This window comes from Papio anubis, chromosome 16, assembly GCF_008728515.1.
Source record: "Papio anubis isolate 15944 chromosome 16, Panubis1.0, whole genome shotgun sequence".
Taxonomy (NCBI): Eukaryota; Metazoa; Chordata; class Mammalia; order Primates; family Cercopithecidae; genus Papio; species Papio anubis.
In genome coordinates, this window is record NC_044991.1 from 90,578,496 (window position 1) to 90,598,463 (window position 19,968).

At 62.2% G+C, this 19,968-nt stretch overlaps 1 protein-coding gene across 12 annotated transcripts in view; it reads right to left on the reverse strand.

Moving 5' to 3' along the window:
- KCNQ2 (potassium voltage-gated channel subfamily Q member 2) overlaps window positions 1–19,968 on the reverse strand; it is a 67,591-nt gene that overhangs the window by 5,692 nt on the left and 41,931 nt on the right. For 4 of the 12 annotated variants that reach the window (XM_021921789.2, XM_009215783.3, XM_021921794.2 and 1 more), the window contains 7 exons: window positions 19,905–19,934; window positions 17,433–17,501; window positions 12,618–12,647; window positions 7,533–7,586; window positions 2,989–3,212; window positions 2,219–2,324; window positions 1,563–1,694 (listed from right to left, as the gene is read on the reverse strand). In XM_021921789.2, the coding sequence (XP_021777481.2) occupies window positions 1,563–1,694; window positions 2,219–2,324; window positions 2,989–3,212; window positions 7,533–7,586; window positions 12,618–12,647; window positions 17,433–17,501; window positions 19,905–19,934 (645 nt within the window). The remainder of the gene's footprint in view (window positions 1–1,562; window positions 1,695–2,218; window positions 2,325–2,988; window positions 3,213–7,532; window positions 7,587–12,617; window positions 12,648–17,432; window positions 17,502–19,904; window positions 19,935–19,968) is intronic. The other 8 variants (XM_021921791.2, XM_021921786.2, XM_021921792.2 and 5 more) reach the window with 6 other exon arrangements.

The window sequence follows — 19,968 nt, forward strand, 5'->3', positions numbered from 1 at the left end:
AAAAGAGACACCAGCAAAATGCATCGTAAAGCCACATGAAAGAAGGAGCTGGCCAGGAACTGGCGGAAACGGAAGGAACACCCAACAGAAGCAACAGTGAGGCTTCGTCAAAACAGGTGCTTTCCCACAGAGGGTGCGGACGCCACCTCGCTGGACCTTGGATTTGCCAAGTCCTTCCCGTGTTTCAAGCAAAGCGTTTGACTCGGGAGCGGTGGCGGGAGGCCCCACTGCGGAGACCCGGGTGCTGCGCCCCGGAGCGTGCAGTGCAGGGGAGATGCCTGCAGTGGGAGCCGGTACCAGACAGGCCGCTGCGGGGCAACGTGAAACGCATTGTCAGGAGCCGGCCGAGGACTCCTGGGGTCCTTGGGCTGTTTGGTTTGGTTTGTTTGTCTTTCCAGAGAGAAAGGGAAGGGAAGGAAAGGGAAAATTTAGGACGAGATCCTGGTGAACAAAAACAGCTGAAGTGAGAGAGATGTGGAGACAAAGCACAAAAGTCGACAGGAGGGCGTTCCGCACGCGCACGCACACGCACACGAGGCCAGCGCTGGCCGCTGCTCCAGAGACGACTCTGGAAAAGAGGCCTCGCGGCTGGAGCCCAGCGGGGCGCAGGGGATGGCTCAGCAGCCCCTGCACAGCAGCAGTGGGCTAAGGCCTGGAGGTGCCCCTTCCCTGGCCCCCTGAAACAGGACTGGGCAGGAGCCCCAGGGTGGGGTTCTCGACTGCCTCAGAGGAGAGCTTCACTCCGCTGGAAGGCCCGGAGTTGGGCTGTGACCCCGGGCTGTCCCTGACCATCCCAGCCTCCTCCCTGTAACAGGGGCCCAGCCTCGCTTCCAGGGCTGGGAAACTGCTACAGCCTTGGTTGGGGGGCCTGGGAGAGGGAGGGGACCCTGATAGGCAGGAGCATGTCCCCTACTGCAGGAGAGACTCCCAACAGCCGTGTGTCCCCCTTACAGGCAACATAAACACCCACTTGTGTGTATATGCCTGTTTGTATGTGCCTGAGGCTGCACACGTGTGGACTTAGGGGACACCTACACCAAGAAGGGCAGGTAGAAGAAGAAAAGGTGCCAAATAGCATTACTGCTGCCTGGCGGGGCCCACGGGAACCCTGCAGCTTCATGTCTCAACAGAATTACTCCATCCCCAACACACATGCACACACATGCGCACATGTGTACACACATGTATGCACTCCCCACACACGTGCATACATGGCAGAGTAGAGCCACATGTGCACACCACACACATACACCTGTGCAGAAGCACACGTGTACATGCGTGACTTATACACACACACATGCACACGCACGTTTTCAGGGACCCACACACGCAGGTGCACACACTTTTCCACTGCAGTGTGGATGGGGGAAAGACGGGGGAAACAACAGAAATATTAAAACCGACTTTGTGAGGACACAACAGAAGCTGACAGAGGCCGACATGGGTGGGGGAGGAGGCCCCCCCGCACACCCCCTGCACTCCCACCGTGGGCCACAGTGGGCTTTGTCCCAGAAGCCCACCCCGCTCTCGTCCCCTGCTGGACAGGCAGGCGAGGCTCTTGCCTGGACTGCAGGCTCTTAATTCGGGACAGCATGTCCAGGTGGCCGGCTGAGTACTGCTCAATGACGTCCATCACGTCGTAGGGCCGCAGGCTCTCCTTGAACTTCCGCTTGGACACCAGGAACCGCATGACACTGCAGGGGGTGGGTGGGGCCGTGAGCCCTGGGCCAGAGACCCCAGCCACATGCAGCAGGCTGGCCCTGTGTCTGCCTGCCTGTCGCCCTCCCAGCACCTCTGAGACCGCGGCCCCTGAAGATGGCTGGACTTGCCCGTCTTGTCTGCCTCCCACCAGCTCCACACACAGAAGGGCCTGTTCGTGGCCCTGCTATGCCCGTGACAGGTGGGGCTTGCAGGCCTGGCCATGCCCCCCTGGACTCCGTGCCACAGCAGGCACAAAGTGGCTGAGCTGCTTCCTAAGCCAGGTGGCACCAGGCCTCAGGCCTCTTGCTGAACCAGCGTCCCACCCGAAGCCCACCCGAGTCCCAGAGTGGACTCCAGGACATTCAGCCAGGTTGCCGTGTCTTGGCCCTTTCTTTTCCTGGTAGACCCTGTCTCTGGGCGGCTCTGTCCAGCCCCATGAGCACCTGCAGGAGGCAGGACCACTGAGCGGGAGGTCCCTCCTCACTCCCCCAGGCTCCCGGCTGGGCAGGGGCCTCACCACACGGCTCTGATGCTGACTTTGAGGCCCGGGGTCAGGTCCTCAGTCACAAACTCGCAGGGGCAGCTCTTGTCATCCACAATGTCCTCTCCAGGGAGGCTTGCTTCTGGGGGGAAGGAGACAGGCCGTGAGGGGTCGAGGGGGCCGGGAGACCCATTCCCGGGGTCCTGCAGGGCACACCAGCTGGACAGAGCGCCAGGGAGCCCTTTGAGGCTCCCTGGGGTGCTTTTCTGGAAACCCTCCCCTCTGCATCCGGGTGACCTTCCCCGGCAGCCTGTGGCCACAGGGAGTGGTCGACGTGGGGCATCAAAGGACACCCTGGCCAACGGATGAACAGAACATGGTGCATCCACACACAGATGTTAACAGCGGAAGGTGCGGGCCTGACACCTGAGGCTCAGTGAAGGAAGCCAGACCCAACGGCCGCGTGCAGGAGCCGCGGACACGCACGGCCCAAGAGCGGTGGGCGCTGGGGCTGAGGCAGGGAATGGGGTGACCACTGATGGGGCCACCGTTTCCTTCCGTGGTGATGAGAATGTTCTGGAACTAGGCTGAGGTGGTGGCGACCACGCCACCATGAGTGTGCCAAATGCCACTGAATTCCTACACTTTTAAATCGTTAATTTTAGGTTGCATGAGTGTAACTCAATTTTAGAAAGGATGGGGGTTCCCACTCCAAGAGCAAGCACAAGAGGCTGTGATGCCACCGGGTGTCCCAGTGGCTCGGGCACCACCTCCATCCCTGGAGAGGGTGGCGCGGCCAGACCCACCTTCGGAGTTCTGCCGTGACGCGGCGCCCTTGATGCGGAAAGCCTGGCGCGCCCGGCTGCGGTCCCCGAAGCTCCAGCTCTTGGGCACCTTGCTGGGGCTGTCCTCGAGGCTCTGGTCGGCGCTGGGTGACCGCCGCACAGTCTGGGCCTGTGGGGACCCCTTCCCCTTGGCAGCTACGCCTCGGGGGCTGGAGAAGACACGATCTTTCAAACTGACCTTCTGGCTGCTCCCATGGGAACCGATAGACAGACAGACAGATAGACAGAAAAACAGCGAGAGAAGTCACTCTGGAAAGAACACAGACCGTGTCTGCTCACGGCCAACGCCGCCCACGCGCTGCAGGGAGACACAGGTCTGAAGAACAGCCAGCCACACAGGTGGCTTAGAGCAGATGCCACGGGGACCGAGCACCGGGCGGGAGGAGGGAGGGAGGGGAGGCTGGGTGGGCGGCAAGCTCCCCCGGCTGGCCCAGGCATGGCCAGAGCTCGGCTGTGTCGGGGGAGTTGATGTCTGTGGACTCTTAAATCACTTTCCGCTACCACCATGAGGTGCCAGTGCCTTCTTCACGCTGTCCCGCCAGCCCCTCACCCAGTGACACGCAGGGCAATGGGCGTCCCAAACACCAGGGCTGCGGCTCTCCTTTGGGCACCTCTGTCTGCCCTGGCCCCACCCGTGGTTTCCCCGTGGCCTTTTCACACCCGTAACTGCTCCCAGGAAGCAGCCTCCCTCCTGCCCGCCCGCTGCCTGTCCCTCTCCTTCTGCCCCAGAGTCAAGGGGCCGGGGGACAACAGGACGTTGGGGGCCGAGTCTGCGGCGGACCCTTCCGCCACACTCCAGCCTTTCCACCCAACCCGGGGGACTGCCTGGTGGGACGGGCTTCGGGAGGGCTCAGGCCTCCCCTGTCGGGCTTCCCTCCCACCAGGTGCGTCATCAGAGAACTGCTCCTTCAGGCTTCTGGAAGGAAGGAATGGATAACGGGGCTCCTCCGCCAGCCGGGCCTCAAGCAACAAGCCTCACTGTCCAAGTCCTGCCCCAGGGCAGGGGGAGGCAGCCTCGGAAGCTGCAGTGCTGTGGCCCACCCCCTCGGCCTGCGAGTTGTGAAGCAGGATTTGCAGCTGTGTCTGGCTGGATCTCCAGCTCCATATTCTCAGGGGTCCTTGGGCCTGCCTTGCTCCTGAGTTTTTTGGTGACCGTGGCGACAGGTTTGCTTGCACCCAAGTTCTTCAGCTCCAGCGTCCTCTGGGCGACAGTGAGGGGAGGGGAGGGGTCACTGTGATTGGGATGCACCCGGCAGATGCGGCCTCCTGAGGTCTGGAAAGCATCAGAGTCCTCTGACTCCCTTGAGGACAGTGGGGCTCTCGTGAACTGGGGACCCACTCGTGCCCAGCCATGCTTAGCAGCCACGGAACTTCTCAGGGCGGTTCTGGGCAGGGCCCAGAGTACCGTTGCGGGGGCCTGAGACGAGCCCTCGGGTGGGGAGGCCCAGCAGATCCCTGACACACTTCAGAGAGGAAGCCCAGTGCCTCAAGGGCTCACTGATCCCACGGCAGCTCCACAGCCAACAGCGAGGGACTGAGGTCCCGGTCAGCAGCCACCATCAGCCCCAACCCCGGACCCACAGCCAGAAAGACACGCCACCACACGGCACAGAGATAACCAGCCACAGACACGAGACCCACCGCGCCCATCTGCCCGGCCTGGACACGCGGGTGGCTTGGCTGCTCCTCCCCACCCCATCCCCCGGGCAGCAGGTGACCGCCCAGACCATCTGTGCCCACTCGGGTCTCTGAGAGAAAGAAAGAAGCCCCCGGGTGTGGTGCCCGCTTGGGGAAGCAGAGACGGAAGCCCCCGGGTGTGGTGCCCGCTCAGGGAAGCAGAGAAGGAGTGGCTGAGACCCCCCGAGGTGGCGCGTGCTTGGGGGCATCAGGAGCCAATGGTACAGGCTCGCTCAGGACCCCATCCCTGAGTCCACAGCCCTGCACTGCCTGAGGCCAACACGCTGTGCCCATAGGGGCCAGGGGTGCTCAGAGTCCTGGTGCCATGGGGGCCTCTGTCCCGACGGCCTCTGGTCCCTGTCCCAACAACAAAAGCACAGGTGGCCGGGGAGCACCGGACCGGGGCCGGGGAGCACCTGGGCACGGGTTCCGTGGGACTCCGGGGAGCACCTGGGTTCCGTGGGACTCTGGTCTGGAATGTTTTCTCTTCCTCCACTGAATGAGCCATTCCAGAGGTAGGAACAGGCCCTCCTGGCCCCGCTCAGGCCTTAGGACAAGTGGGAGTCACTGGAAGACTCAATTCCTCTCTCCACCTCTCCACCCCAGGCAGGTCCAGTCGCCAAAGAGAGAGAGAAGCAGCCACCTCCTTTCTCATGGCAGCTGGCAAAGCACCGGGTGGAGGGCAGAGCCAGTCGGCCCAACTGCAGCTTCAGGGCTGCCCCTGGCTGGTCTCTGGGCAGAGCCCAGTGCTGAGGGCTTGCAGTGGGAAAGGCACAGCTTGAGGAATTGGCATCAGATTCCTTCCTGCGGCTTCGGAGACGAACGGGTCAAACACCCAGGCCGCCACACAGACGTGCCGGCCAGGAAGGGTCAGGCCCCGTAGTCCGCAGGGAGTTGCAGGAAGGGAGTGGCGTGGATTCCACAGGCCCCAGGAGAGAAGACCCGGCCCCAATGACGTCTGCTTCCCATTTTCCAGTGGGGAACTCCCCCTCCCCGACACCACGAGGAGCCGCAGTCCCACAAGCGGCAGGCATGCCCTGCTGGACCCGATGCCAGCACAGTCCCAAGGGCCACCGGGACGCAGCCCACGTGCACTGCCGCAAGACGAAGCCGGCGGGAAGGAGCCTGCCCTGGCCTCCGCACGGCCCTGCCGTCCCGGGTCTCGGGCTCCGCTCCCACCTCAGATCTGTGAGGGAGGCTCTGCCAGGGAGAGGAGGCTGGTGGGGCCTGGACATGTCTTTCCCTCCCCTGGACCTCCACCATGACCCAAACTCTGCACCCTCCAAGCACAGCCGGTGAGGCTGCATGCTGCAGACACCCGACCCGGCCAGCCTGCTCAGCTGCCAGGAGCGCACATGGCCTCACGGGAACCTCCCTCAGCGCACAAGCCAGGAACAAGCACACGCGAAAAGCTGCCGACGCCCGCCTGGGAGGAGCCCTCGGCCAGAGCTGCCCTCTGCGTGTGAGGGGCGTCCGTGGCACCTACGCTTGGCGCTTACGGGGCTGGGGCAGGCTCAAGAAGCACCTGGGAGAGAGTGCCACCCCCACCCTGCCTGCCACCCCTTCTCCCCGTGGGGAAATTCAGATGTGCGGTGCCTGCAGGAAACAGGGGGCTGAGGAGCATCCAGAGCCCCGCCCAGCTGGTGTCCGGACCAATGATGCCCAGGGAGTGTGAGGATGAAGGGGCTTCCCGTGGGGGCTGCTTGCAGCAGGACAGGACCTGCCACGGGTCGTCTCTGGCCTGGGCTCCCACCCCCACTTCCAAACCCTCTGGTCCCCAAGCAGCCTGACCTCAGCCCCTGCCCTGAGGGACCAGCATGCGGCCAGAAGCACCCTGGATGGAAGCTCTGGACAGGCAGGACATCTGCTAGAACCCCAGCAGGCCGTGCCCCGGGCAGCCCACATGCCCGTCTCCCTCTCTGGGGCTGCCAACAGTCTGCCCGCAAGCACCGACTCCAAAGCACACAAGCAGCAGAGCAAAGTCGCAGGGAGAGGGTGGCCGGGGGAGGTGGGGGCTGCGGGTCCCCCGTGGAGCAGGGTCTGGAGCATGCACGGATACAGGTAGGCAGCATGCAGCCCCACCAACCCTCCGAGGCCAGCACCACGGGCGGCATGCACGCGCCAAGGAGGCCCCACATGAGCACGACACAGCCGCCTCCACCTTGCTGGGCTGTGCCGGCCAGGAGGGAGGGGCCCCCAGTGCAGGCCTGCACACACCCCACAGCAGACAGGGGACGCAGGGACAGGGGAGGTGCGGGTCACAGTGCAGGCCAGGAGCCCACGGTGCAAAGGGGGCGGCTCCTCCCCCGTCCTGTTTCCACCTGCCCTAAACCAGGCCTGTTGTTGGGAGAGGGAGCCGCGGGCCTCTGGCTTTCTGGGGCTTCTGATGCATCAGGACCCTGAGGAGCCCGGCACACGCAGACGGAGCTGCCTCCCGCGGGCGAGGCAGCCAGGAAGGCTCAGTCGTCCTCAGGTGTGCAGCAGAGGTGCTAGAGTGACAGCCCCAGGGGAACGCTCCCTGAAGAGCAGTCGGGGACCCCAGGAGGCACGGACGCCTTGCTGGGTTCAGAGCCCCTGGCTGGCCCCTCCAGCTGCGTGCAGGACATCGCCAGGCGTGGGGAGCAAGAAGAACCACCTTCGCCCAGCTCCGCCCTGCAGGCAGCTGTCGGCTGGAATAGAAGGAGCTGAGCCCGCACCGCGAGGGTGGTGGGTCAGAATTGGGGTTGGGGCGCCAGCCTCCCCCTGGCTCCTCCAGAACCTCTAGTAAGCAGGGAGGGGCAGAGGAGCCGTGCAGCAGCGGTCAGTCCGTGCGGCGCGTTCCGCGGTACCTAGAGCGTCCGGGGCAGCATCCACACAGGGGCCCTCTGCACGGGCTGCCTTTACTGGAAATGAGGAGAGCACAGTTAGTCCTGGGCGCTGGCAACAGCACACGGCCGGGAGCAGGGAAACTGAGGCACCGCCACCACCCAGGGTGTTGTGTGCAGTCCCCAGCAGCAGAGCTTGCGCCCAAGCAAGGTCAGCGAGGAAGGTGCACCATCGTCTCCACCATCTGGAGAAGAAAACACTTCCCTACTTCTGAAGGAAAAAAAAATCCCTGGTTTTTGTGGGTTTTTTTCCTCCAAAAATACCTTTTCCTTCCAAAGCCACAGTTTGGGTTCATGTCTTAAAAGATGTATTATTTTTTGCAGTATTCATGCCAACAAAACAATAATACATGTGGCCTCAGACGCCGCAGAAGCCCCGCTCGGGATAGACGTGATCCCAGGAAAGGGTGTGGGTGGAAGCACATTTTTTTTTTTTTTTTTTCTTTTTTTTGAGACGGAGTCTGGCTCTGTCGCCCAGGCTGGAGTGCAGTGGCCGGATCTCAGCTCACTGCGAGCTCCGCTTCCTGGGTTCACGCCATTCTCCTGCCTCAGCCTCCCGAGTAGCTGGGACTACAGGCGCCCGCCACCTCGCCCGGCTAGTTTTTTGTATTTTTAGTAGAGACGGGGTTTCACCGTGTTAGCCAGGATGGTCTCGATCTCCTGACCTCGTGATCCGCCCATCTCAGCCTCCCAAAGTGCTGGGATTACAGGCTTGAGCCACCGCGCCGGGCCGGAAGCACGTTTTAGGGAGAAAAACGTGCAGCTGTCCTGCTTCGCAAACCAATCAGCGACGTTTGGCCACGCCAGCCAGGCCCCCAGCTGGAGGTGGGTCTCGGGTTACCCAGGAGGTGTGGCTGCCGCTGCAGGCGTGGCTACCCGGGGGTTCGAGGGCTCCCCTGAGGATAGTCACGTCGGGGCTCAGTGGATCCCCTCAGTGCAAAGCCCTTCACCGGGGCAGCCCCCGCTGGGCATTCCTTAGAAAAGGCTCAGAAAACTTGGCACGCTTTCCCAAGAATCTCCCCAAAAGCCCTGGCGATTTATCTCTGCATCACAGTATGCAAATGATTAAGCAGAAAATGAAAGCAAATCACCAAGAACGACAAGAACCTTCCTTTTCCCCGCTCCAGCCACCCCCACCCGCTTCGCCGCTGCTTCCTGAGACAGCACTTCTCAAACTAGGCGCCCCAGGAACCCCAGCGTGACGACGGCTTCCACTCAGAACACACAGGCTCTGGGAAGAAAGTGTCCCGCCTCCTGCCTTCTTGCACACGCGTGTCTAGACACCAACGTCCCTGCATAAACCCGCTGGCAGCTCTCCACGCGGCGTCACGGACACGGCTAGCTCCAGTCATGGCAGCACTCGGCCACCCGGGTAGCTGAGGGCTCTGGACCCTTCCGCGAGCCCCACCGGCCTGCAAGACCCCAAGGACGGGTGACCAACTTCCACCCCAGCCCCCGTGCCGGTCCCGCTCTTTAGGTCACAAGCAGCTTTGGGGTCCCCAGGCACTAAGGGATATAGCAAAAGGCCGACTCTGTTTGCTGGTTAACCACGAACGCGAGGGCGGGACGGGGCCCGAGGTTCTGACTGCTCACAGAGTCTCTCCACCGTGGCCACCGCAGCCACGATGACACCCAAGCCTTCCTGGCAGGCAAAGACCTTAGACTCCCACCAGCACCACCAGGGTGCCCAGGCCCAAGCACAGAGCCCCTGCCTGGAGGGCCCCAGGAGACCTTCGCCACCCCGGGGAAGGAGCATGAAGGAGGCAGAGTCCCGCTTCCCCAAACCTCCCAAGGTCTCCTGTTTTGACCCCATCACGATCGCCTTGACCAAGAGGCCCTTCCCAGGCTGCCCCTGCCGCCCAATTCTGCGATGGAATCGTCCTGTCGCCACACTGAAGCCCTGGCTGTCGCCACCAGGCACCTGAGACTCAAGAGTGAATCTCTAATCGTGCCCATTTTAATGCACGTTATTTTAACAGCCACCCGTGGCTGGCAGCTCCTGTATGGGGCAACGTGGTCTGAGAGCCAGGGAGAGCTGGTGGGGAGGTGCTGCAGCCACAGCCCCCCAAGACCCCCAAATTTTTGTGGGGGGCCCGTGCAGCTGCACCTCACCCTGGGGTCTGCAGCTGGCACTGGGCTTCCTTCCTGCCCCATCAGCCACAGGGAGCTCCACACTGTGTGAGAAGGCGCCGTGACCCGAGGCCGGACAGGCAGGCGAGCCCGAGACCCACAGATGCTGACCAAGACCCGACAGGACAGACAGGCACCAAAAACACGCGGACACTTGTGCTTGAGAAGAGGAGGAGGAGCCCACAGGCACGAGGGAGCCCACACAGGCACGAGGGAGCCCACACAGGCACGAGGGGGCCCACACAGGCATGAGGGAGCCCACACAGGCACAAGGGGGCAGCTGCTGTTGGGGGCTCCTCTAAGCACGGGGGCAGGAGGCAGTGAGATGCAGGATGCGACAAGACAGCACAAGTCAGAGCCGCCGTGGCCACAGAGACCCCCCCAGGACCCCCCGGGGCAGCACAGCCTGAGCCCCCCACCTGGCCACAGAGACCCCCCTGGGACCCCTGCCCCGGGCAGCCCAAGCCCCAGCCTGCCTGGCTCCCCACCCGACCCCAACGCAGATGCCTTCTCTGACTCCAGCACAGCCCCAGTGGTCCCTACGGGAACCGAGCCCCCGCCAGCCGGGTCGCTTGCCACCACGTGCCTGTGTTCCGAGCTAGGATGGGGGTGAGGGTCTCAGCAGTGAGTGAGGGTCCCTGTGTCCACACCATCCACCTGCCAAGACCAGCTGACACCAGCGGGGTCCTGCCATGTGGGGTGCGGGCTCCACCTCCAAAGGGCAGGCAGAGGCACGGGTCCCACTGGACTCACAGAGCCCAGGTCGGGCAGCAGAGGGGCACCAGGAGCCGAGCTCTCCCTCAGGCTTCACAGAGCAGGCCCCTCACCCAGCAGCCCAGGGACGTGGCAGGTAATGATTGCGGAACAACTTCCTAAGCACAGCCCTGCACTGGACAGGCTGCGGCGGCCCCAGGCCAGGGAACAGAGACGCCACCCCATTACCTGGCAGGTGAGCACCCCAGGACAGGCAGGGAGGGCCTTCAAGGGCAGAGACCGCTCCTCCCTCCCACTGCACCCCAGCACCTTCTGGAAGCCCCAGACCCAGCAGCCCCACGTCCCTCACCACAGGCGTCCCAGGAGGAGGGCCAGGGCGGGTGGGCGCTCGCCCATGGGGGAGGGCATGGGAGGCACAGGCAGGCAAGGACCCCCGGACACATGGGGAAGAGACGGGGGAGGGGTGGGGAGCCACAGAGCTTACCGGAGAGCCCGGAGGCTCCCGCGTGTCCTCACCTGGAGTTCGCTTTCAGGGCCAGCACCTCATCCCCAAAGAGGGCAGACGAGAGAGGGACCCAAGAAGGGCAGTAACAGGGATTAAAGCGCTTGGGGGCAGCGGGTGTCCAGATGGGTGGGGTGGAGGGCGGGAGGGAGAGAGAGAAAGAGAGAGGCTGAGACGAGAACGTGGAGCGGCCGGGCGGGGGGTGTCGAGCACGAGGGCCCTGAGGCACGGGGCATTTCCGGCGTCGCTCTCAGCAAGGGCATGGGGCCCGGCTGCGCGGAAGCCTCTTGTCCACCTGGGACAGCACCGAGGTTCCGCCCAAATCACAGGCGAGGGTGCCCATTGTGGGGGGCACAGTGTCCATCCCCACAACCACTCCCAGCCTCAGGGCCAACAGCAGGGGCGGGGGAGGCAGTGACAGGAGAACGACGCGGCCCCGGCAGTGGCAGCAGTGGGGGGGCACCAGCAGAGGCCGTGCTGCCCGTCCAACTCTTTCTGGGCCCTCGTCCGTTTTCTTAGCCTCTGAGAGGACGAATGGGCCCCTAGTTGTTCTCTTGGTTGGTTTGGGCCGGAAGCATTGCCCGGTTTTCCAGCTCAAGGCACTGACCGTGACCCCCCTTCTGTGGGATGTGAGGTGGCTGGAAAAACAGAACTCAGCCCCACTCCATCTCCCCACACCCAAGCCCCCCAGTGTCTCGCCAGCTGTCACCCTGTCCAGGACTCAGCCCCACTCCATCTCCCCACACCCAAGCCCCCCAGTGTCTCACCAGCTGTCACCCTGTCCAGGACTCAGCCCCACTCCATCTCCCCACACCCAAGCCCCCAGTGTCTCGCCAGCTGTCACCCTGTCCAGGAGGGCACGGGCGCGAAGCAGCCAGGCATCCATCTCAGACTCCCGGTCCGAGGGGCCAGATTTACTCTGCAACATGTGGATGGGGCCAAGAGAAACCTGGGACCTCCTCAGGGTGACGCATGGGGGGCTGGGGCTCGGCAGACATAGAATTAACTTGTGAAATGATCTTGATTTTCTCTGTCTCCATCCTTCACCCCTTACACGAGTCCTGTCTCCAATCTGCCTGACCCGCAGAACCTCAGGGGCCCGGGAGAGGGAACCAGGCTGAGCACCTGCACCCTTGGCCCACCTTGACCTTGGCAAACAGGGAGAGGAGGCTGGCCAGAATCTCCACCCAGGGGCGTGAGGCAGAGAGGATGTCCCACCCTCCCCGGAGGACAGGGAGCCCCTGGTCTGTGCCATGTGCTCCAGATACTCCCGATCCAGAACAGCGGGAGGGAAGGCCAGAGGCCCACTCGGAGCTTCCACCCCGGCCGGCCCGACTCAGGCCAGCTGTGAGCTCAGGCTGTGTGCCTGCAGCTGGAGGGAGTGCGCTAACAGAAACCCCTGCCTCCGAGAGCCCTGGGGCCAGACTTGTGGGCGGGGTGGGGGATCCCCCCGAGAAGCCACCCAGCTGCCCGGATCCACAGTGCTGCAAAGTAAAACCGAATCACTGGGGAGGGGTGAGCAGGAAAAGTGATTTAAGGGCCCACATCACCGCCAGGCGGGGGTCTGGACACAGTCACACGGTCACACACGGAAGCACACACAAGGCCCTCATGTCTCCACAACAGGTTGTGCCAACGTGTGGGAGAGAGACCAGACGGTTGTGTACACGGCAGACACCAGGGCAGCGGCGAGGGGCACTGACCTTGGAGACGGCTCCGGTGGGGGCTCCTTCCTTCAAACAGAAGCAATAGAGAGTTAGTGGCCGCCCGCTCAGCACCCTTGAGGGTCCCCTAACCAGCCCAGCCCCCCACAGTCCCATGGGCCAGGGGCTGCAGGGGAGGGGGCTCTCAGAGAAGGATGGGCAGGGGTGGAGCTGGCTCACCCACCCCAGAGAGCCCACGGCCCCAGGAACGGGCACCCCAGGGCCCATGGCAGCAGCTCTGAGAGGAAAGAGGGACTCCGCCGGAGGCTTCTGCTCTTCTGACCTGGGGGTCACTACCCCCCCACATTCACGGACACTCATTTTAACCAGAACCACACCAATATTAATAAAGTTCCAAAAAGGACATGTTTGCTGAAGAAAGCTCCGCAAGGGAGTTCAGTTTACAATCAATTTTCGAGACAGACTGAGCTGCTCCGACTCTTTTTCCCACGCTTATCCCAATGGAATGATTCTCTTCCGCACGACTCTCCAGGGGTGGCTCCATTGCGCCACAGTCAGTGAGCCCAGGGTTTGTGCCACCAACCAACTGTCCCAGCCTCGCCCTGCAGGCAAAGCTGTCTGGGCCTTCCGGCGTCTCACTTGGGGCTGTTTCTGCTGGTAAAGGCATTGCAGATTGAGTAGAGATCGGTGGATTGTGATTCGGCTCATCCATGGGGAGGCCCCAGCAATCTCGTCCGAACACCTGGGCTGGTGCCCCGGCTGGTACGCCGTGTTACAAGCAGGTTCTTTGGTGTACTTCCAAATACTTCATGTGGCAGGGACCGTGTTGCCGTGCTCTCGGGGAGGGTCCCTCATCGCCTCCTGCAGCTCCCGGTGGCCCAGGTGTCCTTGGCTTGTGGCTGCACCACTCCATCTCTGCCTCTGTCTCTCCATGGCACTCTCCATGTCTCTGTGTCTTCCCCTCCTCTACCTCTGTAAGGACAGCTGTCACCGGGATAGGGCCCATTGGGATGATCCAGGGTGATCTCATCTCAAGATCCCAAACTCAGTTATAGCTGCAAGGACCCTCTTCCCAGATAAGGTCACATTTGCACATTCTGGGACATTTTGGAGACCAGCATTCAACCCACTGCATTCCCCCAACCCCCCAAAATTCATGGCCGTCTTATGTCCAGAATACACTCACCCCTCCCAAGATCCCCCAAAGTCTCCACCCTCTGCAGCACGGAATCTGTGTCCAAAACCTCATCGAACTCCCATTTGTTGGCCGGGCGTGGTGGCTCACGCCTGCAATCCCAGCACTTTGGGAGGCCGAGACAGGCAGATCACCTGAGGTCAGGAGTTCGAGACCAGCCTGATCAATATGGTGAAACCCTGTCTCTACTAAAAATACAAAACTTAGCTGGGTGTGGTGGTGGGCGTCTGTAATCCCAGGGACTCGGGAGGTTGAGGGAGGAGAATCACTTGAACCCAGGAGGCAGAAGTTGCAGTGAGCCGTGATCGTGCCATTGCACTCCAGCCTGAGTGACACAGGGAGACTCCGTCTCGGAGAAAAAAAAAACAGAAAAAGAAATCCCATCCATTCAAAAAGTCCCAAATCCCATCATCTAAAGTCATGGCAATCACTTAAATCAGGTGTGTGTGAGACTGTGGGTGTGCACCAACCTGGGGCTAAAGTCCTCCATGCACGCACCTGTGAATCTACAAAACAAGTCATCTGCTTAAAACATCAACGGCAGAGGCCGGGCGCGGTGGCTCACGCCTGTAATCCCAGCACTTTGGGAGGCCGAGATGGGCGGATCACGAGGTGGGGAGATTGAGACCATCCTGGCTAACACGGTGAAACCCCGTCTCTACTAAAAAATACAAAAAACTAGCCGGGCGAGGTGGCGGCGCCTGTAGTCCCAGCTACTTGGGAGGCTGAGGCAGGAGAATGGCGTGAGCCCAGGAGGCAGAGCTTGCAGTGAGCTGAGATCCGGCCACTGCACTCCAGCCTGGGCGATAGAGCGAGACTCTGTCTCAAAAAAAAAAAAAAAACCACATCAACGGCAGGACCGCCCTTCCCACTCAGAAAGGGAGAATGACAGGAGGGGCCGCCGGCCACCACAGTGGGCAAACTGCACGTGGCACAGCTCTGGGGACGCTCCTTGGGGGCTCTCGGCCCCGCCGGCCTCTGCGGGAGCCTTGGCGTCGCTCTCCGTTTCCTGAAGGGCAGCTTGTGTTCACAGCTGAGGACGCCACCGGCCTGTTTCCTGCCTGCAGACTCCTGGAAGTTCGATGCCTTCTTACCTTCGTCTGACGCTGTCTCCGCCCATCTAGTTTATGCTGGTATGAAACTCCCCAAAACCTCCAGGGCCTCCTGAATATGTCACAGGGCGCGATGCCGTTAGACAAGAGGCCGCCCTGCACGTCCTTCCCGGATAGCTCCATCTTCACGCCTCTGTGGAGACGCTGGAGGCTGCGGCCGCACACCTGGCACCTTATGAGGCTGTCTGGCCACACCTGTGGGCTTCTCGCCAAAGCAGGCTTTGCCAACAGTGAATCTCCTAATTTAAGACCCTTTGCGGCCGGGCGCGGTGGCTCAAGCCTGTAATCCCAGCACTTTGGGAGGCCGAAGACGCATGGATCACGGAGGTCAGGAGATCGAGACGGTCCTGGCTAAACACGTAACCCCTTCTAATGGGTAAAAATACAAAAACTAGCCGGGCGGGCGGCGGGCGCCTGTGGTCCCAGCTACCGGGAGGGGCTGAGGCAGGAGAATGGCGGGAACCCGGGAGGCGGAGCTTGCAGTGAGCTGAGACCCGCCACCGCACCAGCCTGGGCTTACAGAGCCAGACTCAGTCTCAAAAAAAAAAAAGACCTTGCAAGCTGGACAGGCTGAGCACCTCCCAAACCCTCCCGCTCTGGTTTCTTACAGCAGTTCTGCCCTGAATGCTTTCTTCTTCTTTTTTTTCTTTTTTATAGTCTTTTGGCGGATCGGCCAGGTGCCATTCCAAATCTCCCTCTTTCCTCTCTCACTTTACTATGAGCAGCAGAAATAAATTAGGCTGCACCTTCCACACTTTGCTTGGAAATCTTCTTGGCTCAATATCCCAGTTCATCACTTAAAAATTCTGCCTCTGCCCGACAGCAGTGCACAGCCTGGCGGATTCTCTGCCACCAACAACACAAGGACAGCCTTCCCTCCAGCTTCCAATAGCTGCATCCCCACTTCCTCCTGAGCCCCACCATCTCTTCAGGACACCTCAGTTTCTTCCAGCCTGCACCTCAAAATATGTCCAAAATCTCATCTAAATCCCATCAGTTCAAAAAGTCCCAAATTTCATCATCTAAAGTCATCAGAGGCCGGGCACGGTGGCTCCCGCCTTTAATCCCAGCACTTTGGGAGGCCGAGACAGGCAGAGCCCTTGAGGTCAGGAACTTGAGACCGGCCTGGCCAACCAACATGGTGAAACCCCATCTCTACCAAAAATAACAAAAATTAGCCGGGCGTGGTAGCAGGTATCTGTAATCCCAGCTACTCAGGAGGCTGAGGCAGGAGAATCGCTTGAACCTGGGAGGCAGAGGTTGCAGTGAGCCGAGATCGCACCACCGCACTCCAGCCTGGGTGACAGAGTGAGACTCCATCTCAAACAAAAATAATAAATAAAATAATAAAGTCATCAGAATCATTTAAATCAGGTGTGTGTGACTCTGGGTGTGAAGCATGCTGGGGCTGAAGTCCTCCACGCGTGGACCTGTGATTCCAGGAAACAAGCCCCCGCATCACACAGTTCTGAAGTCGCGCCCACACTTGTAGGTGTTTAGCACAGCAGCACGCGGCTCCCGGGATTAAAGTCTGGATTCACGTGCTACAGCTCCTGTAACTAAGTGCCGCTGGAGTGTACAACAGACTTTTGTTCTTTCACCGTCCCAGAGGCCAGAGTCCAAAACCAAGCGGTAGGCGGGCAGGTGGGCAGGCGGGCGGGGCGGGCGGACGGGCGGGGCGGGCGGGGCAGGCGGACGGTCGGGGCGGGCGGGGCAGGCGGACGGTCGGGGCGGGCGGGGCCTGCTCCCTCCGGCAGCTCCAGGGAACGCTCCTTTCTGCCTCTTCCAGCTTCTGTGGCTCCAGGCAGCCCTCGGCTGGTGGCCACATCGCTTCAGTCCCTCTCCATGCTAGTTGGCTGTCTCCTCCATGTGTTTCCCCATCTCCCTCTCCTTGTAAGAACACTCATCGCTGGACTCGGCCCGCCCGGAAAATCCAGGATGATCTGAGATCGTCCTGACAGGTTCCAGGACAGAAAGGTGTCTCCAGGAGGCAGAGACCAGCATCCAACCCACCAGAAGCTCCTGCCCCACCAAGGGCTTTCCGACACGGAACTGCTTGGGCACGGCCCTGGGCCTGGGCAGGCCTGGCAGGTGAATGCGTGGTCCACGTCTCCCGCTCAGCAGGCCCTTCTGCAACCTACCTCGGCGCCCGGCACTCTGACAGCCGTGGGCTTTGGGCCGGAAGGAGAGGCAGCAGGTGCCGCCGGTGCCTGAGTCACCACCAGGCACACGGGAGGATGCAGGGCCAGGGGTCCGCAGGGCCGGGACACTTTGTGTCATACGACCCACACACCTGGGTCCCACGTCAACCTTCGCCCCTCCCTCTCTGCCCGTCCCCCAGACCAGCTGCCCGCCTGGGGATGGGAGTCCAGACCAGGTCAGCAGACACGGAAAGAGAAAGCACCACCATCACCAAGTCCAGCATCCCTGTGCATCCCAGCTCCCTGGGGTCCCCGGGGCACTGTCCAGGGCGAGTCTTCTGTGGGCAGCCGGGGCCCCCAGAGGACTGAAACGCCCACCCGCCCCACCGGGAGCTCCCTGGCTGACCTGAAAGCAAGTCCAGATTTACTCTTGAGGTTCCTCAGCAGCTCCAGCTGATTCAACGGGGGGATGAGTCTGGGGGAGAGGAGGAGAGGGGAGTGAGCGTCTCACCCGCCCGAGTCCTGGGACACCTCCCTCAGCTTGCACAGCTCCACCGGCCGACGCCTGCGGTGCCAGACACCCGGCAGCGTGTGATGTGGTCAGGCTTTCAGGCAGCTGCCCACTGGGTCCTGGGCTCAGGCCCACCTCTCCTGGGCAGTCCCAGGAGCCACCTTCGTTCTCTGGCTGTGCCTGGGGCCTTGTCAACCAGCAGGGACAGCAGAGAGGAGGGAGGAGGGAACAGGCCACCCATGCAGCCCCAACCCTGCAGCCTGGAGCAGGTGGAGGAGGGCGCGCAGGTCGGGGGAGGCCCTACTCCCTGCCCCCCTTCTAATCCCTGAACATCCCAGAAGGACAGCACCCGAATATATTTAGGGCCCCGGCCTCTCTCTACACAGTCACTTTCTCTGCCAAAGCTGGAGGAGTTGGGAGGTGGGGACACAGAAAAGGATTTTGCTTGGCAAAGGGAACCTCATTCTGGAGTCTATAGGATGAGCCCAGGCTCATCAGGCCCAGATGCCCAGCTCTGCTCCGAGCCCCCTTCCCAGTCCTGGTCATACCCACCCCCATCTTCCTGCCCTGCCGCCCACAGCCACCAGCAGGACCAGGTCCGGGTCCCCTGAAGCCCCCCAGGTGGGCGTGCAGGCGCCTCCCCATGTCTGGGTGGGACGTCCCCCTCTTCACCCCCCCACCACTCCCCCCCACCTCACTCCGCCTGCTCCTCACCGCCCGTGCCCTCAGAGTATTCCAGCTAGCTTCAGCAAGAGATGCCCTCCTCGGGAGCCTCTGCCCCACCCGGCTCCCTGACCCACCCCTCCGCCTCCTCAGCCTCTGCTCCTAGGCCCCACCATCCCGTCCACGGCCTCTTTGTTCCCTCTGCAGCCCCAGAGGTGCCCCCCAAAATGCTGGCAGGAGTGGGGCTCCTGTGAGCCCCCTCCCTCCAGAGGGCAGTCCGCTGTCCAGGTCAGAGCAGGAACCCAGGCGACTGGTGAGCTGGTGTTGTGGGCACAGCAGAGCCCAGGTTGGCTGGAGTCTGTCCGGGGGCCACAGGTGGCTCCCCACCTCTCCTTGGCGCGACCCACACGCACACAGGCCCAGATGAGAGACACACACGTCAGCCCTCAGAGCCACACAGGAGGCCATGCCTCGAACACACAAAGCAGCAGCGCCAGGGCAGACAGGTGGGCAGCATGGCCAGGGCAGGACAGGGCTGTGGAACGAGGGCGCAACAAGGGGAGGGGGCGGCCCTGGGAGAGAGCAGAGGCTGGGGAGGGGGCAACCGGCTTCAGCGCCAGCCACCTGGCCCCAGGGGCGTCAGGGCCTCTGCAGACATTGGAGATGTCTTATGGCTGAGCATGTTGGGGGCAGAGGTGCCGGGGACCCACCACTGCCCAGCATCGCACCCACTTCCCTTCTGGGAATGGAGGGTCAACATTCTAACAGTTCCCAGGAAGGGTGGCCAGGTCTGTCCTCCAGGATGGGTGACTGGCCCCTGGAGGAGTCATCAAGGGCTTCTGTGCAGGAAGCCCTCCCAGTTTATGTGGGGAGCGGCTGGCCCCAGGCTCTGCAGGGCTGTGCCGTCACAGAGCACAAGCTTGCCCACCCGACAGGGAGAGGCCCTTCGTGCTGTATGGGGGTGAGGCTTCCCATAGCGGCTCACTGCCCTCCAGTCTGAACAAACAGCCCTGTTTCCCGCTCTCAGCAGTGGGGAACGCACAGGGGTGGGACGGCCCAGAGCCTTGGGGTTCCCCTGTGACACCAGGGCAAGACTCAGGAGAAACTTGAGTCCAGGGCAGAAGACCCTGAAGCAGACCCCTGAGGTGAGCTGCCCGCAGAGGCCACCCTGTGAGCCACGGTGGGACAAGGACCATGGCCGGCCTGGGGGTCCTGGCCTGGGAGCACCTTTGGCCCCAGACGGGTGCCCAGTGCCAGGGTGGGGGAAGCCCCCCATCCACCATTCCTGCTCTGCTCACAGATGGGGCCCGTGGGGTGGGGATGGAGGCACGAGGGGAGCCAGGCCGGAAGCAGGACAGGACAAGACCACAGGGGACACAGGCGGGCCGGCAACAGGAAGCAGCGGCTGGGGGCAGGGACATGGTGAGAAGGGTGGATGGGCCTGGGGAGGGCAGGGTTGACACATGGGCTCCAGGGAGGGCAGGGTTGGCATGTGGGCTCCAGGCAGGGGAGGGCCCAGGGTGATCGGGCCGCCCAGCATGGGGCCACGCAGGGCAGGGGTGCAGGGATGCTTGGTGGGCGGGGACAGTGGTCACTCTACAGACTGGGTGGGCTGTGGGGCTCCGGGGGCTTGCCTGGTCACAGTTCCAGACACAGAATGAGTACCACACACACACACAGGGCTTCTGTCCATGCATTTCCTACCTGGAGGCCCCGTAGGTTTGAGTTTGCGAACTTTCAAGTGTTTCCACACACACAAAGGGAAAAG